This window comes from Podarcis bocagei (assembly GCF_964188305.1).
Source record: "Podarcis bocagei genome assembly, chromosome: 9".
Lineage (NCBI taxonomy): Eukaryota > Metazoa > Chordata > Lepidosauria > Squamata > Lacertidae > Podarcis > Podarcis bocagei.
The window spans coordinates 56,980,261-56,998,669 of NC_138134.1; the positions used below are offsets into that span (position 1 = coordinate 56,980,261).

General features: G+C 39.7%; 1 protein-coding gene across 5 annotated transcripts in view; it reads right to left on the reverse strand.

Annotated features, from left to right (window-relative positions):
• The window catches only part of AIMP1 (aminoacyl tRNA synthetase complex interacting multifunctional protein 1), a 38,174-nt gene that overhangs the window by 16,849 nt on the left and 2,916 nt on the right, over positions 1-18,409 (reverse strand). For 3 of the 5 annotated variants that reach the window (XM_081208168.1, XM_081208166.1, XM_081208167.1), the window contains 3 exons: positions 6,078-6,211; positions 2,709-2,822; positions 692-856 (listed from right to left, as the gene is read on the reverse strand). In XM_081208168.1, coding sequence (XP_081064294.1) covers positions 692-856; positions 2,709-2,822; positions 6,078-6,192 — 394 coding nt within the window. In that variant the 5' untranslated portion in view covers positions 6,193-6,211. Of the gene's footprint in view, positions 1-691; positions 857-2,708; positions 2,823-6,077; positions 6,212-9,060; positions 9,146-18,409 lie in introns of those variants that run through there. The other 2 variants (XM_081208164.1, XM_081208165.1) reach the window with 2 other exon arrangements.

The following is an 18,409-nucleotide window of genomic DNA, read 5'->3' on the forward strand; positions in this document are numbered from 1 at the left end:
AGCATTAAACGACCTCGGCCCAGTATACCTGAAGGAGCGTCTCCACCCCCATTGTCCCAGGGCCTTCTGGCGGTTCCCTCCCTGCAAGAAGTGAGGTTGCAGGGAACCAGGCAGAGGGCCTTCTTGGTAGTGGCGCCCACCCTGTGGAATGCCCTCCCACCAGATGTGAAGGAAATAAACAACTATCTGACTTTTTAGAAGACACCTGAAGGCAGCCCTGTTTAGGGAGGTTTTTACTGTTTGATGTTTTATTGTGCTTTTAATTCTGTTGGGAGCTGCCCAGAGTGGCAGATGGGCAGGGTATAAATAATAAATTATTATTATTATTAACCCACCCCGGACTATATGGCCCCTGTTCCAAGATGGCTGGAGCACTGATCAAGAAGTGGGGATACCATACAACAGGTTTGTTTCGTGTCCCCACTTGTTTCCTCCAATTCTAACAATTCTCTTTTCATTTCTAAGAATATTGTATTAAACTAAATTATTTTGGAAATTTTGGAGCATTTTTAAATGGAAATCATTAGTTACTTCCAAGCTTTTATTTCACATAAGCTACACAGACATTCACCTTGCCTAACCTAATCCAGAATAATTTTCCTGAAAAACATCTGCATTGATAACACTCCTTTCTGGTGTTTATTAATGACACTGAACTTCAAACATTTCCAAGTAGCATATGTAAAATCACCTTTCTTTTCCGTCTTGTCCTTTTTCTTCTTTTCTTCATTTGTTCCTTTAATTTGGTCTTTAGGACCAGATGGGGCCGCTGCAGCAGTGGCGGGCTGAGAGACTTCTTCTGAAAAGGATGCTGTTGCAGAAGGTGTTTCACTGGGCGGCAGAGAGACTTGTTTCACTACATTAAACACAAAGAAAGATTCAAAACATTGCCAAGATATATTTAATGCAGGAATATTATACATTTATTTAATAAAATGTATAAAATGCTAAAATTCAATCCATTAATCAAAAACGAGAGTTCTGTAGGTTTCAAAGGTTTTGTGAAATATTAGTAGTAATAAAATGCAGGGATAAATTTCAATATTGGGATTCTGTCATCTCCAAATGTCTGGGTTCACTTACACATATTAAATTTAATCCTTCTGGCTTTTATGGGTAAGCATCATGAGAATTAATAGGCAATCATATTGTTGATAGCAGCAAGAATTAATTGTGCCAATCACGTTAATTAGAATAAATTCTCATTGAACCGAGACTTGCTTCCAAGTTAGAAGAATAGTTTTGGATTTGATATCCCGCTTTATCACTACCCTAAGGAGTCTCAAAGCGGCTAACATTCTCCTTTCCCTTCCTCCCCCACAACAAACACTCTGTGAGGTGAGTGGGGCTGAGGGACTTCAAAGAAGTGTGACTAGCCCAAGGTCACCCAGCAGCTGCATGTGGAGAAGCAGGGAATCGAACCCAGTTCACCAGATTACAAGTCCACCGCTCTTAACCACTACACCACACTGGCTCTCTGTTAGATTGTAGCCTTAGCTAAATGTGGCATTTTAGTCAGCAGATTAAAATAGATGGGAAACAATAGGGATGAAATACATTGAAATATAAAAATCAATAGGTTGAAGTTATTGCTTTGGACAATAGCTTCATACCAAGCCAGCGGACAAGCACATCATAAAATTAGTATAAGATTACTAACATAGTATAATATAATATTACTAACATAGTACATAAAATTAGTATAATGTTACTAACGTATGCTTTTGAACTGGTTTACAGTTGAGTGTTCCCCCAACACAACAAGGATTGGACAGGGCTAAAACATTTCTCTTCTCCACCCATTCATTCCAATGAGACAAGTTTTTTACTTGCAGAGTGCACCACACACACTCTTTAAGTGATAACACCACCTATCCTTTAGATGATATCATCTCATTTGGCTGCATGTATACGGTAGCCAAAGTCCCTAGTACACAAAGTTCATAGTACACTATGGCAAGCATAAAATTAAGTTTGTAAGTTACAAACTTAGGCAATTTCTATGTACTTAAACTCAGAGGCTCGCAGAAAATATTTCTGTATGCACAATTTTGAAGGGAGCAAAATGTGGATAACGGCTTCCAATATCATGCAATCGGATTTCTGCTTGTGCAGCAGGATTTCCTCTTCATCTCCTGTCCCCTTGGACAGCTCCCCTCATTCTTTAGAATTAAGAAGAAAATGTCACTTATAAGGGTTGTATGTATTTTGCATGTACACACAAATAAAATTCCAGTTTATCCCTTTTTCCCCTCCGCCACCAGTTTTCAACCAAAACAGCTTAGAATTTGCGAATTTGATAAAAAGAGCACCCAAGATTGATTCGTGATGCTCCAGTTTGTCTGCTGGTTCAACTTCACCTCTCACAACATTCCAGATCCTAAAGGCATGTAGAGTAACATTTTAGAAAGTGTAGCATGCAAACGTTACTATGGTTTGCTATGATGCAGTAGAACAAAATGTATAGGTGGTGTCAGACAGGTAGTGAATACTACCCAGACAAGTAGCTTACCACCAATATTTTTCTTCATAAATCTAAGAATTGGGGTAAATATCCCTCTACACCCCAAAATACACTTTGTCCCTTCAGTGCCTCCCAAATATTTCTCCGCTTGGTATGGGAAATGAGTGTTCTGCAGACTGAATGAAGAAGCCACACTTGCTTAAGACGACATTGCTCTCCCAACCCCCAACCCCATTTCAGTCACCTCCATTCCGAATTTCAGCCTGGATCAATTCTTGTTTCAGCACATCAATTTCTTTCTTCAGTTTGGCATTTTCTACACGAAGCTTCTTTTCTTCCCTCAGAGATGCCTGCAAGACTACAGGAGACAAATTCTCCATTAGGAATCACATACACAATACTGTCATAAAGAGAAAGCTTAATTTCACAACTCTGAAATTCAGGGTTTCAGGGTTTAAAGTTGACTTAAGACCCACTTATTCTTAAAACTTCAAAAAACAGAAGAATCACAATTTGTGCATTCGTGCATGCAATTCATTGTGATCCCCCTCTAAATCCTTTCCTATTAAAAAAAACCTAGGGCAATAATCAAATTAAGACAAAAAAAATACGGGAGTACAGAGCACATTAGGAGTTTCTTGCAGTGCTCAAATTCCAGATTTATTCTGTTGTAGGGGGGAAATCGGAAACTATCAGCTTTTTTAAAAAAAAGCAAACAAGGGGGGAAAGTCGTGACAACAGAGAAAGTCTCAACATAGCAACTAAAAGGAAAGATGTTTTTTCCATTAAGGTTCTGGAAATGAGAGCAGGAGATGTGAGTTCTATCCCTTGCTTTTCCACAGAATGCCCATATATAGCTACTTAACACCTCAGTTTTCTCAGTTATTAAAGATATTTTACCATCCCACACAAATGTCAAAATGACACACTAATATCTGTTATTACTGCTGAGTCTTAGGTATTTTTTCAATTAATTCCACAGCATAGCCAGAATTGGACTTTTTAATCACATTGGGCGCCTCCCCCCCCCCCAGCTCCCCTTTTCCTTGGCACCTGCTCTGAGAAACGAGCTGTTGCTCTAAGGTTCTTGCGGGAATACAATTTGGAACTGTATTGTATCCCTATTACAATGGAATGCATAGCCAAACTGTTTATTCTTTAGTTTAAAAGTCTTCCTTATAACTACATCAGGAAAGCAGGGGTGGAAGGAAGATGACAGAGCATTTCTCTGTAAACTATAGTGAAATGAACTCTAGAGGCACTACCTGAGGGCAATGCAGAAACTGTTGAAAAGTTTGATCTCTTGTATTTATAAGCAGAACATTTGTCTGTTGATTCTAGGCCAAAATGACTCCTTTGGAATTTTAATTTTTTAATGTGAGGCTTTGGTTTAGACACACTGAACAATATGCTGAAAACCCTGGACCTGGAGATAATACAATCAAAAAGGTGGCAGACATTTATTTTTCGCTTTGTGCTATAGTCCACAAATGTTAACGCAGCCTTTGTCAGCTTCTAGTGCCCCCCAGATGTTTTGGACTCCAAATCCCATCAGCACCAAGCAGCATGCGGTATGTCTGGGCCTGATGGGAGTTGAAGTCCAAAAATCTTTATAGAGTGCTAGAGGTCAGTAAAGCCTGCTTTAAACCACTGGAATATATAATTATGTACACAAGCACATAAGCATAACAAAAGGTAAAAAATATGCTTAAAGAGCTTCAACTGGGGCTCTAGATCATTATATAACACAGATTGGGGCTTTGTGGTTTTTTAATCTTGACCTAGTCAAAGAATTTCATAGGTATCACAACCAACTCTTGGGCAAATCAATGCTGAAAGCAAACAATTAAGAATCCATGCAGACGAATTGTTGAAGGGTTATTAAAGTCACAATAAACTGCACAAAGTTATTAATTAGCACTATTACAGCATGGGCTAAAAGCTTAGTTATCAATCACATGATCTACATGTATAAAGTTGTATGTCCATCTCCAGAATCTCTCGTTAAAGGATCATGGGTTTAGGGGTGGGATTGCCCATAACCAAGACCTTAGAGAGATTCTTTCAGTCAAGCGTAGAAATAGATCAATCATCTGATTTCTATAAGGTGGTTTTATATGGTGGGCTTTTAACAATGCTAGAGAAGCAAACTGTAAATTCTTCAGAGTCAGGTGGCTTACATTTACACAGCTCTCACGCAGTATTTTTTCTTTAAGAGGAGGATGCCACCATTCAGAAGTCAGCTCTAGTTATAGCAGAATTCTCTCTGCACCTTGAGAAGGACTGGACTTGGCCCTTTTCTGGTATCACACACACGAGCAAGAGTTTGCTATTTTGCTCTTTAAAGAGGGCTTAATATTTCAGCACCCTGTGGATTTAAACTCTCCTTATCCCCATGAATAGGAATTACATTTTTATTCATCTAATACAGGGATGGGGGGCCAATGACCCTCAAGATGCTGTTGGATTACAACTCCCATCAGTGCAAGCCAACATAGTGAAGAATGAGAGGAATTATAGTCCAACAAAATCCAGAGGGACACAGATCTGATTTAATAGGCCTGAATTGAGCTCTCAAGACAGTTTACACACTAATATACAAAAATTCAAACTAGCACCACAACTCTAAAACTTTTAAATTAAAATCTATGGGAACCAGCAGAATAAATAAAAACTACCCAAACACTTCTAGAAACAAGCAGATTTGAACCATGTGTCTTCACCGTATTATTAAATTGAAGGAACTGTGTATGAAAATATCCAGTGAGTGAGTATTCTCAAGATACACACATCTTTTGGAAGGCATTAAAATATACATGCTATACTTCAAATCCATTTTGTGGTTGGGAGCTACAAATGTGCACACCATCTCCTACATTTCTGCAGCACCTACTATTTAAATGAGTTCAATATTGGGACACCTATCTTATGTTTGTTTGGAAGAAACAGGAGAAGATCAATTCCAGCATGCCACAATGCAGAATGCACTGTAAAAATCCTCCATTTTAAGTTTTCTGGGTTGCTACAACGTGCTCGCATCATCTTTAAAACGTTGGCATGCTTTTAGTCCTGGCAATCAACCTGGATGTCCAGAAGATAATAGTTGCTAGAAATGTTTTATTAACTGAATTTCATGCACTGGCTCCTATTCCTTGTTAAATCACAAAGGTACTGGCCTCCCAGTTCAGACTACTGAATGCGCTCTATAGAGGATGTTCTTGAAAATTCAATGTGTTTATTATTGTCCAGAAAGCCCTACATGGCCTGGCATACCTTTTTCCATATGTACCTTCCCCGAGAAGAGAAGACCTTGTGCCATCAAGTATAAAAGTTAATTCAGGAGTTGTTCATTTTACAGCCATGACAATAATTAAGGTTGGGGGCCTGCCAAGTATCAACAATGTTTTGACACCTGGTAATTCCTTTGCTTTTTAAAACGATAGGAAACTTAGCACGTTTGTTGCTTTATGCAGGGAAGGTATAACCTAAATTCTGGGCTTTACATACTGGGCTAGATTCACAGTAAGAAATTCTCAACTCTGCTCACAGATTTTGCATGCAAGTTTTATGACAAAGCACATTTAAATGATAAGGTCAAAGACTGATGCCTTACTGGCTTTTTCCTTTAAAAGAGCCACTTGCTGCTTAAGGTATTCGATAACTTGATCTGCTTCTGCGCCCTTCTGCTCCAGCCTGTTCAAAACTGCGTTGTTGGCTGCCATTTTCATCAAGGAACGGACGAAAAACCTAAATAAAAGGAAACAGGATGATGTGAACGTTTTATTAATGCAATTATCTGCAGCTCTGTTTTGAATTGACTAAGAATTGAATTGACCAGCTACTGCCAGCGCCGTAGAACATCTAACAATAGAGCCCATTGGGTTGGCCCTGTCTAACTTAAAACACTCAGATTAAAAGGAATTGTCAAGCTGATTTTGCTGTGTGACATTATTTTCCAGTATTCTGGAAGAAAGGTGATTTTGGTCTACCTTCTGTAACAAACATGTTTCTCAATTCTACTTTTTATATAATGCAAGGCTGAGTCTGCTAAAGTTAGGTCATTTTAACCACTATTGATTTCCAAAAGAGCACTAAGGAGTAGGGCAGGGGTGGGAAACCTGCGCTCCTCCTGAGGTAGCTGGACTCCAGCTCCCATCATCCCTGACCACTGGGCCATGATGGCTGGAGCTGATGGGACTTGGGTGTCCAACCACATCTGGGGGCCCATAGGTTTTGTGTGGCACTGCCAACTTATCAGTAAAAAAAAAATTAACTTTGCTAACTGTCAACACTGGAAGGGCTATGGAAGTTAAAGGGCAACATCCGGTGATGTTGACCCATGTGTGCACGGAAATCCATTTCTGCAATAGAACTTTCTCTTTTTCCCCACTCCAGCCCTAGCCCCTCTTGCCTCCGCCCTGACACACCTCCAATATTTGCTCTGGAAGGTCCTCCAACCCCTCCGGAACATATTTGGGAGGATTTAGAAGGGGAAGGAAGATGTAAAAGTGCCATTACACAAGCAGACATATGCTCTTGCTACTTTGGGTTTTACCCAGTGTAGTTATTCATGTTATTTTTTTCTGAAAATATATTATACAATGATATTATACCTTTTTTAAAAAAGAGCACATAGTTAATAATGATCTCTACTTCTGAACAAACCTAAAACAGCAAGCCTAAAACAGAAGCAGCATGTATCCGTTATAGATCTCCAGGAAGTGATATAAAGGAAGAATTTTGTATAATCAAAACTGACTGAAACCGCCATATATAAGAGGAAAATTCACAGTGCAAGTATAAACTTCAAGGCAGTAAGCTGTAGTTTAATTCTATGAGCATGAAGATCCAGAGCAAAAAGACTAAGAAACATCTTGTGTAATCTGAACAGAAAAGCAATTCACCTTTTGCAGCATGCAATTCCTGGTTTTCAAAGATTCCCCTTTCTTTCTTTTCGTACCAAAAGAACCTAGCGATTAAAGCTTAAGGACTGATGTTCAGAGAAAAAAGGCCTCAAGTAGGTTTTAGATTCCAGTCCTGATTCCAGGGAAATTTTTAAATTAATGCAGGATTAAATGGATGTTCTATGTTACTAGACAAACACAGCCAAATGTTGTTTTCTATTCTTCCCTCCGTTTGCTACAACAGCACTAGAAATGAGAACGGTTGTTTTCCCCAAGTACTCTACAAAATATAGAATACTGTAGATAGCAGAAACTGTATGATTGCTGAAACATGGATCTACAGCATAGCTGTCTTGTCTGAAACAACAAATTCTAAATTGTGTCCTTTGCTGTTGCCCCATTCATCAGATCACTTCAATTGTACTTTATATAAAAAACCTAGTTTCTGACAAAAACATTGTCTAAGAATACAGTGGTGCCTTGCAAGATGAAAAGAATCCGTTCTGTGATTCTCTTCGTCTAGCGGTTTTTTCGTCTTGCGAATCAAGCCCATTGAAGGATTAGCGGATTAGCGCTATTAGCGACGTTTAGCGGCTTATCTGCTGATCAGATCAGCTGATAAGCGGCTTAGCGGCTTAGAAAAGGGGGGGGGGAGGAAAAAAACCAGCAGGAACTTGCAAGACATTGTCGTCTTGCGAAGCAAGCCCATAGGAAATTCGTTTTGCGAAGCACCTCCAAAACGGAAAACTCTTTCGTCTAGCGAGTTTTCCGTCTTGTGGGGCATTCGTCTTGCGGGGCACCACTGTACTATTCATTATACTTATGGGCTAACCAAGTCACTATATACAAAACATGCTAGCATACAACATAATTATTAAAGCAATAAAATATCCAGTTTTTATTGGGATAAAGACTTCTCAACTTCTTATAATTTGTAGAAGATAAAATTGGAGGATTATTACAGGGATTATTCTAATACATTGTAATTACAGGAATGTTATTAAAAAAAAACCACAGCTATAAATCAAACTAATTTCTGATGAAGATTGGAGGGGAATAACTTGCTTCAGTGACATGATTATCTGGTTATTTATTTAATGTTGAGAAAAACACTGGGTTCTTTTTGCTAATCTGAGAACAATTCTAGCTGATAAAATAATTATGAACCAAGAGATCTCACAACAAAGAAGACATTGTGATATTCACAAGTTGTGCTTTTGGTTCTATCTAGCCTAGTATTATTCTTTAAATTCGTTTCTGAAGCATCTGCTTTCAATATACAAGTCTTAACACTTCAGACACAGCATTTAAACAAAGAAATAGAGGCTTCTTACTAGCAAACTGTGTTTTAAGGATCCAAAAATATACCCTGACAATTTAAGAAAGCATGCAAGTTACATAAAATCAGTATTAAATGCAACCTGGGCTTTATAGACCAAAATAACGAGGACAGTAACAATAAAGGAATCCCCCAAATGACTGCACTTAATCATGTGTCAAAGAAACAGAACAGTTGTCTGATAGAAAACATAATCACTTTACCCAGTGTCATTCTTTTACACCCGCAGTTCACTATGCCATGCACTGTCAAATCAAGTAGAAAGAAAAGAAATCTATCTTCTTAAGCCCATATAACTGGAATGGTTAAAAAAGAAGGGACAACCCTTATTATTCTGCTAGTTTCTGTATTACCTGAATATTAATATTTGGTCCAGTGCTGAAACTGAAAGCATAAACCAGATCCAAAAGCACCCAGCCACACTGTTCGGCAGCAACTGGCCCTGGTCAGCTATTTATAAACACACCACTTCAACAAGATATTAGGATGGTATTTCAGTCATATATTTGGACTAGTGCTTAGGTTTAGAAAATATTCTACAGATGATATGCATGCAGAAATGTACTGGTTTCAGAGTTATCATACTGAAAGGCTGGAAAGACCACTTGAATTTGGCCACAGTAATTGCTGGATTAATGAGTTTTATGGCTACACGGCAGAATTTTTGAAGCCAACACCTCTGGCTTTCCCCCTTTTCACTCTGGGAAGCTCTCTGGTCATTCAAAAGATAACAGATTTTCAATTTTCTACTCCAATAATAACTTACGGGTTCAACTATAAGACAATTACTGCTTCAAAGCTGCAGTGATTGAAAAGTAACCTATCAGTGCTTTACAAATATTTCACAATTTGTTTAATTTGTGTTCAGAAACAAAAGTGAGAGAGCCTAGCAGTGTAACAGTATAGACTGTCATTTTATGCCAGAGTGACACTAGTACAGGACTGTGGAATGGCATGAATGTAATTAACCATGGTTTAATGATCAAGCAAGAATGGCCCAGTTCACTAAACCATGGCTTAGTGAGAATGTGTGAGGTTTCCTAGACAAGAGACGACAGGTGCTGAGCATAGCCACAATTTCACATAGGGTGTCATCCAAACCTAAGTTTGCAGTTTGTCCTCTCCAGACAAATCACAAGCCGTGGACACTGTTTTATAGCTTGTGGTTTATCTGGAGTGCAACAACCCACAAGCTCAGGTTCACATGGCAGGTTCAGCCAAACCAAGGTTAGCTCATGGCAGGGCAACAGCAGGAGAAACAAGGGAGGAATGTAGTGGACGTGATCTCTACTCTGGAACCAGCACACTCACGATTTCACATTGAGCCATAGTTTTGGCTTAGAGCTACATGCAACATGCAAGCCAGGTCACAGTGTGTGATATCCTACAGCCGATTACTTTATTATTCCATAAATCACAAATGCTTAAAAAAAAAGAGAGAGAATGCAAGCAAAGGTCCTTAGATTTTGTATTCCAACCACAATGACACAAGGCAGATCAAGCATCCCCCCCCCCCCCGTTTGGATTAAGCAAGGGAAACAAACATACAGAAATATAAACTTTGCTGCAAACTTTTTTTTAAAAAAAAACCCTAGCACAGCTGTTTTAGTAGAACATGAGAACTTCAGTAGGTTAAGTTCAGCTGCGGGACTCTTGAACAAGTCAAATCACGATCCTACTCAATTCACATTGCGGAAGCTTAGTTGAGAGCTCTTTAGTAGCACTTAGCAGATTTCAGTTGAATCACTTCATAAACTTTTTACTGCTGCTTAAACCTACCAATTTCAGCCTACCTGCGCAACAGATTTCTTAAATAAATAAATAAATGTGTGATCTGTTGTAAGATAGTATACTTCCACTTAAACTTTCTTCTATTAAGCTGCACTTACTGGGAGTAAGCCCCACAAAACTCACAAGAAATTTACTTCTGAGTAAGCATGTACAGGACAGTGATGTTACTCAAAGAAAGCAATGAAACTAAGAGTACAAGGTTAAGCACTTCCTCAGTAGCACTATATGTAAGATAATCCTGATAACAGCTGAAAATAGATCACCGGGGAATTTTTTTAACAGGTTCTGTTACAACAGAGAAGTCTCCCTATGACTAGTGTATCTATTTTGAACTGCTAGGATTTCAATCTCTGTTGTCTAGTTCAGGCAGTGCACTGTTATTCTACACAATTTCTACACTGAGCAGAATACAGGCATACAAGAACCCTAAGTAAAACTGTTCAACATCTACAGTTCTAAAGATAGTCATTGCAGAAGAGGTATGCCAACAGCGGTACGGAGACAGATTTTACCGCTGCCAAACAGGCAAGTTGCTTTTCTTTTTAAAACCAGAATGCCTTTTCAGCTACAGATTTTTATTTTTTTAAATCTCTGGATACACTCTTCTCTTTTGTCTGCGCTGTAGCTGCTTAGGACAGTGGCCCTAGTTTCTAACTCTCAGAGTCCCACATCTCTTTGTCATTTTGGCAGAACATTTTACTGTATGGTAATTGGAATAATTAAGCCATCCCAAGTACATTTTTAATATCATTCCTAATAGGAATACAAACCCATTCAGACCACAAAGTCCCCCCCCCCTTCTAAATACAGTCTATAAAGTATGTTGAGTTATGTGGGAACAATCACACTTGCTGGTCTAGCAAATCTTTCTGGCCACCTATTCCAAGACTGCGCTAATGATTCCACTTCTGCTCTCTGGATACTAAAATAAGGATGCTATAACAAAGACGTGTACAATAACTTCTCTTTCTCACAGGCTACAATGGTGCATTTGCCAGCTAGCTAAACTTATCACAAACACACCCACACCATGTTATATATTGATTTGAGTTCTAAGCAGCGTTCTAAATCTGCAGGTTGCATTTTGTACCTGGCTACTGGCCACCTGAAACCAAGTGAAGATGCCTGGGCACCAGTATGGTGCCTGATGTCTCCACTATCTGTAGCCATGGGGATCCTTGGATCTTGACTGTTTTCACACACTAGTAACACATTCTGTGGAATTCTATCCGTTATATTTTATCTATGCAATTAGAATGAATTTCAGAAACCAAAAAGTCATACAGTGGTACCTTGGTTCTTGAACGGGATCCATTCTGGAAGTCTGTTCAACTTCTGAAAATGTTCAAAAACCAATTGGAAGCCATGGAAGCCGTGTCGGATGCTTGGCTTTCAAAAAATGTCCGCAAACACTTCTGGGTTTGCGGCGCTCGGGAGCCAAAACGTTCGAGTCACAAGGCGTTCGAGAACCAAGGTACGACTGTATTCAAAATATGACTTTCCAGACATCTGGCCCCAAACTGGCAACTAGGCATTCTGTTTTGGTGACTGGTAACCCTGGTTTAAGAAGCCATTTGGCGCCTAACTTATATAGCTGAGTTTTTAATACTGGTTCTAAGCTACCATGCACCCATGTTACTCGCCCTTACAAGTTCTCTGTCGAAGCTATCATGCTTTACAAAAATAGAAAGATAAAAGCATTATGCCTAACCGTGGAAGTAAAAAAAATAAAATACAACAAAAGCCTGAATATGAATTTGTACAGAAGCATTACCTTTGAAAAAAAATGGGAAAATGCAATATTTTTCTTTGAAAAAATCTTTTTATATTGGTTCACCGACACATAATCATATAGTTAATTCTACAGCCCTGAATGGGCAAGGGAGTTAGCTTTCTTAAAATTGAAGTCACACAGGAGAACAATTTAAATTGCAAATTGGCTCTGCTTGGCAAGCAGGACTTTTCTCCTTCCAGGTGCTGAACAAAGATGAACCCAAAGCAGTCTCGACTGAAATAAAGCCTCAACCAACACTTCTACCTCTTTCCTCATCTTCATACAACTATTCTTAGTCTAACTTGGGTGGAATGGAATAGTCACTTGAATTTAGACTCCCAGATGACAGCTGCACTGACAAGATAGAAATCACATTCATCAGTCATCTGCCTATTTACTCAGAATCAAGTCTCTCTAAGTACAAAGTATGGTATCCAATGAAGTAATTTGCTTAGTGCAAGGACTTCTGGCTGTGCAACATACCGTATTTTTTGCCCCATAGGACGCACCTAGTGTTTTTTTTGGGGGGGGGAATAAAGGTTCCCCCGACCCCAGAACAGGCTGCTGCCTGCAAGCCTGGCGAGCCCAGCGGGACCTCCCGCCGGGCGCGCAAGGCCTGCGGACACCTTCCCAAAGCACCCCGTGCTTCGGGATGCAGGCTGCCGCCCCAAGTCTCGCACGCCCGGCGGGACCTCCCGCCTGGTGCAGGAGGCTTGCGGACACCTTCCCGAAGCACGGGGCGTCCTCCGGAGGGCACCCCGTGCTTCAGGATGCAGGCTGCCGCCCCAAGCCTCTCCCGCCGGGCGCGGGAGGCTTGCGGACACCTTCCCAAAGCACGGGGCGTCCTCCGGAGGGCGCCCCATGCTCCGGGCTGCTGCCCGCAAGCCTTGCGAGCCCGCGGGAACTCCCCCGGGCTCGCAAGGCTTGCGGATAGCTTCCTGAAGCCTGGAGAGCGAGAGGGGTCGGTGCGCACCGATGCCTCTCGCTCTCCAGGCTTCAGCGAAACCCTGCATTCGCCCCATAGGACGCACACACATTTCCCCTTCATTTTTAGAGGGGAAAAAGTGCGTCCTATAGGGCGAAAAATACGGTAACTTCCGGTTCCACTGATTGCACCCAACTAGAACTGTTCTGGAGGTTCCTCCAACCCTGTGGAGCAAATCTGGGGAAGATGGGGGGGGGTGGCGAGGAAGTTCCATTGCATATAAAGAAATATATGTGCTAAACGGAACTACTTCATTGAACACTACCTAGCGAAACTAAGGATTCCCGGCCTGCAATGGATGCCTAGGATTACAGCCAAAACAATTTCAGCTAAAAATGCCGGCTGTTATCAGCATGGATGTACCGTAGTTCACTTCAATCCAAATGAACCCAATACCTTCACAAAAAAAAGTAGTAAGCAGTGAAGTTTGGAGAATTAATCAGCAAATTTTCAATTAACTTTAGTACATACTGAAAAATAGGTATTTGGTCTATTTAGACTGGGATCTTAGGTGTTTGCTGACAGAAGGGGTTTTTAACAAGGAAGGGTTCCTCCCATGAAGGAATTCTTCCTCCGTGAACAGAAGCTTCTCCTGATCACAAATAAAAACTTAGGACCCAAGCCACTAATAATTTATTTTTCGAACACCTTATGCCTGAATGAACTTCCTTCTATAGCTAATGGCAATCTTCCTCCTACACAAGGGATAGTTTGAAGTCCCATATACAGTACTGTTGGATATACATGAAACGCTGTCTGGTGTTCCACCCAGAAACAACACTTACACAATAGACATGTTTAATAGCCTCCACATGGCTCTGGTACAGCCACAGTTTTCTGATCCATTACCTGCTTCTGGCTTTTTAAATTCCAGACCAGAGCTGCAACTAGCAAATTATCAACCACTGACCAGAGGATTGGCTGTATGCATAAGAGCCAATTTACACTCCTACTCAGCCAAAGCTCACTGGAGGGCCATGGGCGGTCACCCTCTCTCATTCCGTAGGCCAAGCCTGCTTTGAGATCATCTGCATTCAGCACCTGGAGGGAGAAGGGACCTGCTTGCCAAGCAGAGCCAATTTGCAGTTTAAATTGTTTTCATGTGTGACTTGAATTTTAAGAAAGCATTCTATCCAAGCAGTTGCTAAGTTCCACTTAAACATTTGCACAAATAAAATCTCAAGGAAAGCGCAGAGCACTGGAATGCTTTTGGAAAGGCAAGACTTAATGTGTGACTGAAGAAAGCATCATTGGATGAGGAAATCTCAGTACGGGTTCAGAATGGGACCAGTGTGGAAACAGAAGGCGAGATGGCACAACTCTCATGTTAAGGGTTGGGAAGAAAGAAGGTCTATGGATAGGCATCTCCTTTCACAGAATCCAAAGTTATCTTCATTGTTGGGAAGTTACTGCTAGTTACAATACCATGATAATCTGGATAAGTGTTAACAAAACTGAATCCTGGCAAGACAAAATAAATTATGATTAGCAAGCTGGAGAAAGTGTGCATCTTGGGTGTGCTCCACCACAAGACTTTGATGCTTGACGCCTAAAGCCACAGCTCTGGTTAGAAACACATTTTACCAGATTTAGATGGTCAAAGAGGCTGCTATAACTTGTCCTCTAGCCAAGTTCTCACCACTGTAATTCATCCAATGGCAAGGTCTAACTTAGATTACAAAAACATGCTCGACGTTCGGCTCTCCTTAGAAAGTTAGTAAGCTTAACCAGTTTAAAATGCAGTAGCCTGCTTTTTGGAAATAGTTCCAATCCGGAGTCCATTTTAACTGGCTGATATCTTATGGAATATTCTCCCTAGAGAACTTCAGAGGACTTCCTTTTGCATCCACCATCAGCAGCTTAAGATACTTCTTCCACCCAAGCATTTATGTTGGATAGATTTATGGTTGATCTGTTATTAGTCTTGTTTTGAGCAGCTGTTTTCTGATATTTTTATGGGCTTTTAAATTCATTAATGGTTTTTTAAAAAAACATTTTACATGTTGGTTTGAATGCCCATTTGGCTGGAAAGGTGATTAAGTAGTTGTATAAATAAACTTGCACCACAGGCCATATTACTATGGCACAAACATACAATTATTCCTTTCATTTATGTTACTACCCACAATTAAATTTACATTCTCCTCCCCAAGTTCCAAAATGCCTACTCCCTGCACTCATTTTAAAGCACAGTTACCAGAGCTTCATACAAAAGCTTCTGCTATGGGCTAAAGAGTGCAATCCTATGCGTGTTTTATTGCTGGTTTGGAAAGAAGTGTTATGTTGTCATAGTGAACTGCATTTTATTATAAATTCTTTTTTAACTGATGGGCTTTCTGCTGGAATGAGATATACTTCCAGGTAGGTGACTAGGGAACAAGCCCCACTGAAGACAATAAAATTAATTTCATCGATCATAGAATTTTAAACTTGGAATGTACCACAAGGGTCATCTAGTCCAACCCCCCTGCAATGCAGGAATGTTTCACCCAATGTAGAACTCGAACCTGTAATCCTGAGATTAAGAGCTGAGATTAACAGTCTCATGCTCTACTGACTGAGCTATCTCAGTAAACAAGCAGACAACCAAGCTGTGAAGCACATTAATTCTAAGTGATCTATTTAATAAGTTAAATATTTTTGAAGTGATACATTGAACAATAGCACAAAATGCATTTTGAAGATCCAAGTTTCATTACATGGAAATGTTTCCACTTAAACATATGCAAGCAGGAACAAAACTTAACAGAAGTTTTCAATTGAGATCTTAATGCTTATACATTTTATCTTTTCCATGCAAGAGGCATTTTAACCGAATTATACGGAAACATCCATTGTTGATATTCATCTGATATCTTTTTGAGCTAATCGTTGTGCTATGTTTTAAAGAGTGTTTCCATTATAACTGTAACCTGTGCTATATATGCAAACACAGAGTAAATACATTATGTGTGAAGCAGCATAGAAGCTGCCAGAGTTGAAAACAACTCCAATACTAAAAGGAAAAAAATCTCTTAACTATCTCTTGGGAGACCACGATGAAATATGGAAACAGATGTTCAGTTTATTTAAGACATTTATATCCCACCTTTTGCATAAGCCTCAAGGCAGTTAACATAACCACATATAAACAATAAAACACAAAAGACATAAAATAAAGCCACGGTGAGCTAGTACAAAAACTATTAAACAGCAACCTATACAATTTTAAAACGGGTGACCAGATAATATGTAAAAATAAAAGGCTTGGGATTGGGATGGACTTTACCTGCTGCCTAAAGAACAGTAAATAAAGGGGGGGGGTACTACTACTACTACTACTAATAATATTTTTTATTTATACCCCGCCCTCCCCAGCCAAGGCCGGGCTCAGAGCGGTTTACAAGCAATAATAAAAAGAAGTTAAATGATTACAACTTAAAAACAAAATTAAAAATACAACATTAAAATATTGAAACATTAAAATATTAAAATGTAGCCTCATCGCAGGAGGAGAAGGAAAAGAAAAAAGAAAGAGAGGGAGGGACTCAAATTGGCTCCAAGCCAGGCGGAACAACTCTGTCCAGCTTACAAATAAAGAGCTGCTCTGGAGAAATCGCTGTGTCGTCTGCTATGTTCGCCCACAACTTAACACTGGTGAACTAACACACTTAACTACTAAGTGAACATACTTATGGAATAAATTTATCCATAGAGAAGGTCCTCCAGTTCTTTAGATCAGCATGATCACTGTTCTGTATTATAGTAATAAATGCTATTAAAAATAAAGGATACCACATTAGACATTTTAATAAAAGGTCACAGCTAAATAAATGGTTGGAAATATGGTCTGTATTTGAAGAAGTCAACCACAGTATATTTACAGAATTATTTGGCAACACCACTCAAAGATGTAACAAAATGCCCGGGTATATCTTGTACATTTAACTTATTTAACTTACTGCAGTCATTTGCAGGTTTTTACATACTCCTCAAAGATCAAGGCACTCTGACTATACACTCTTGTTTGTTGGGCAATCACTGCAGCTAAACGAGTTAGGTGGACTCAACATCAGCTACATATTTGAAAGTCAATGTCAGCTTGTTTCCTTGGAAGTGAGAAAATCTGCAGCAGAGAAAGCTCCAGCTGCACACTTGTTTCAATTATTGTGCAAGACAAAAAGATCTCCACTTTTAGCATTGCCTGGATATGTATAACGCTCAAAACCTAAACAGGACTGCTTCTTAAACAATATTCTTTTATTCCTGGTTATTGTAACAGGAGTCTCAAAACTTTCCTCCTCACCTCTACAAATGTATAGAAGAATCATGCCTTGAAAACCAATTCAGATGCTTCCATTTTTAGTATGTTTGTCCTTCATGCCTGAGACATAGGTTGCAGTATTCCCAAATGTAGAAAGGCACTCACTTTTACGGTAGCTTGCCTAATCCCAGAGAACAATGCATTACAGAAAATTAGTCAACATATATAATGAGTGAGTCTGGTTTTTATAAAGGGAGAGGTAGTCTCAGACAACTTACAGTGAACTCCTATAACGTCTATTCAGAGGTAAATCCAACTGAGTTCACTGGGATTTACTACCAGGTAGGAGAGAACAGGACTTCCGCCTAAGAAGCAAACAGAACACCCCAACAGGCACTGAGTGCCGTGTAACAATAAGATTTTTTAAAAATTCAGCGGTATAAGCCACAAAACATGTGGCATTTCAGCAGCATCACAATGCAGGAAATAAGCAAAGTTTTAATTAGGAAGAAGTTAAGGAAAAGTGAAGTGAGAGAAGGAAAAAGGTTGATTGAATGGGCAAGAAGAGACTCAAACTGCAGGAGATACAGTGGTGCCCCGCAAGACGAAAAACTCGCAAGACGAAAAACTCGCTAGACGAAAGGGTTTTGTGGTTTTTGAGCTGCTTCGCAAGACGAATTTCCCTATGGGCTTGCTTTGCAAGACGAAAACATCTTGCGTTTTTTGCAAGTTTGTTTCCTTTTTCTTAACACCGTTAATACAGTTGCGACTTGACTTTGAGGTAGCTTTTTTTGAGGTTTTTTGGTGATTTTTGAAGCTTTTCCAAAACTTTTCCGACACCGTGCTTCGCAAGACGAAAAATTCGCTAGACGAAAAAACTCGCAGAACGAATTAATTTCATCTTGCGAG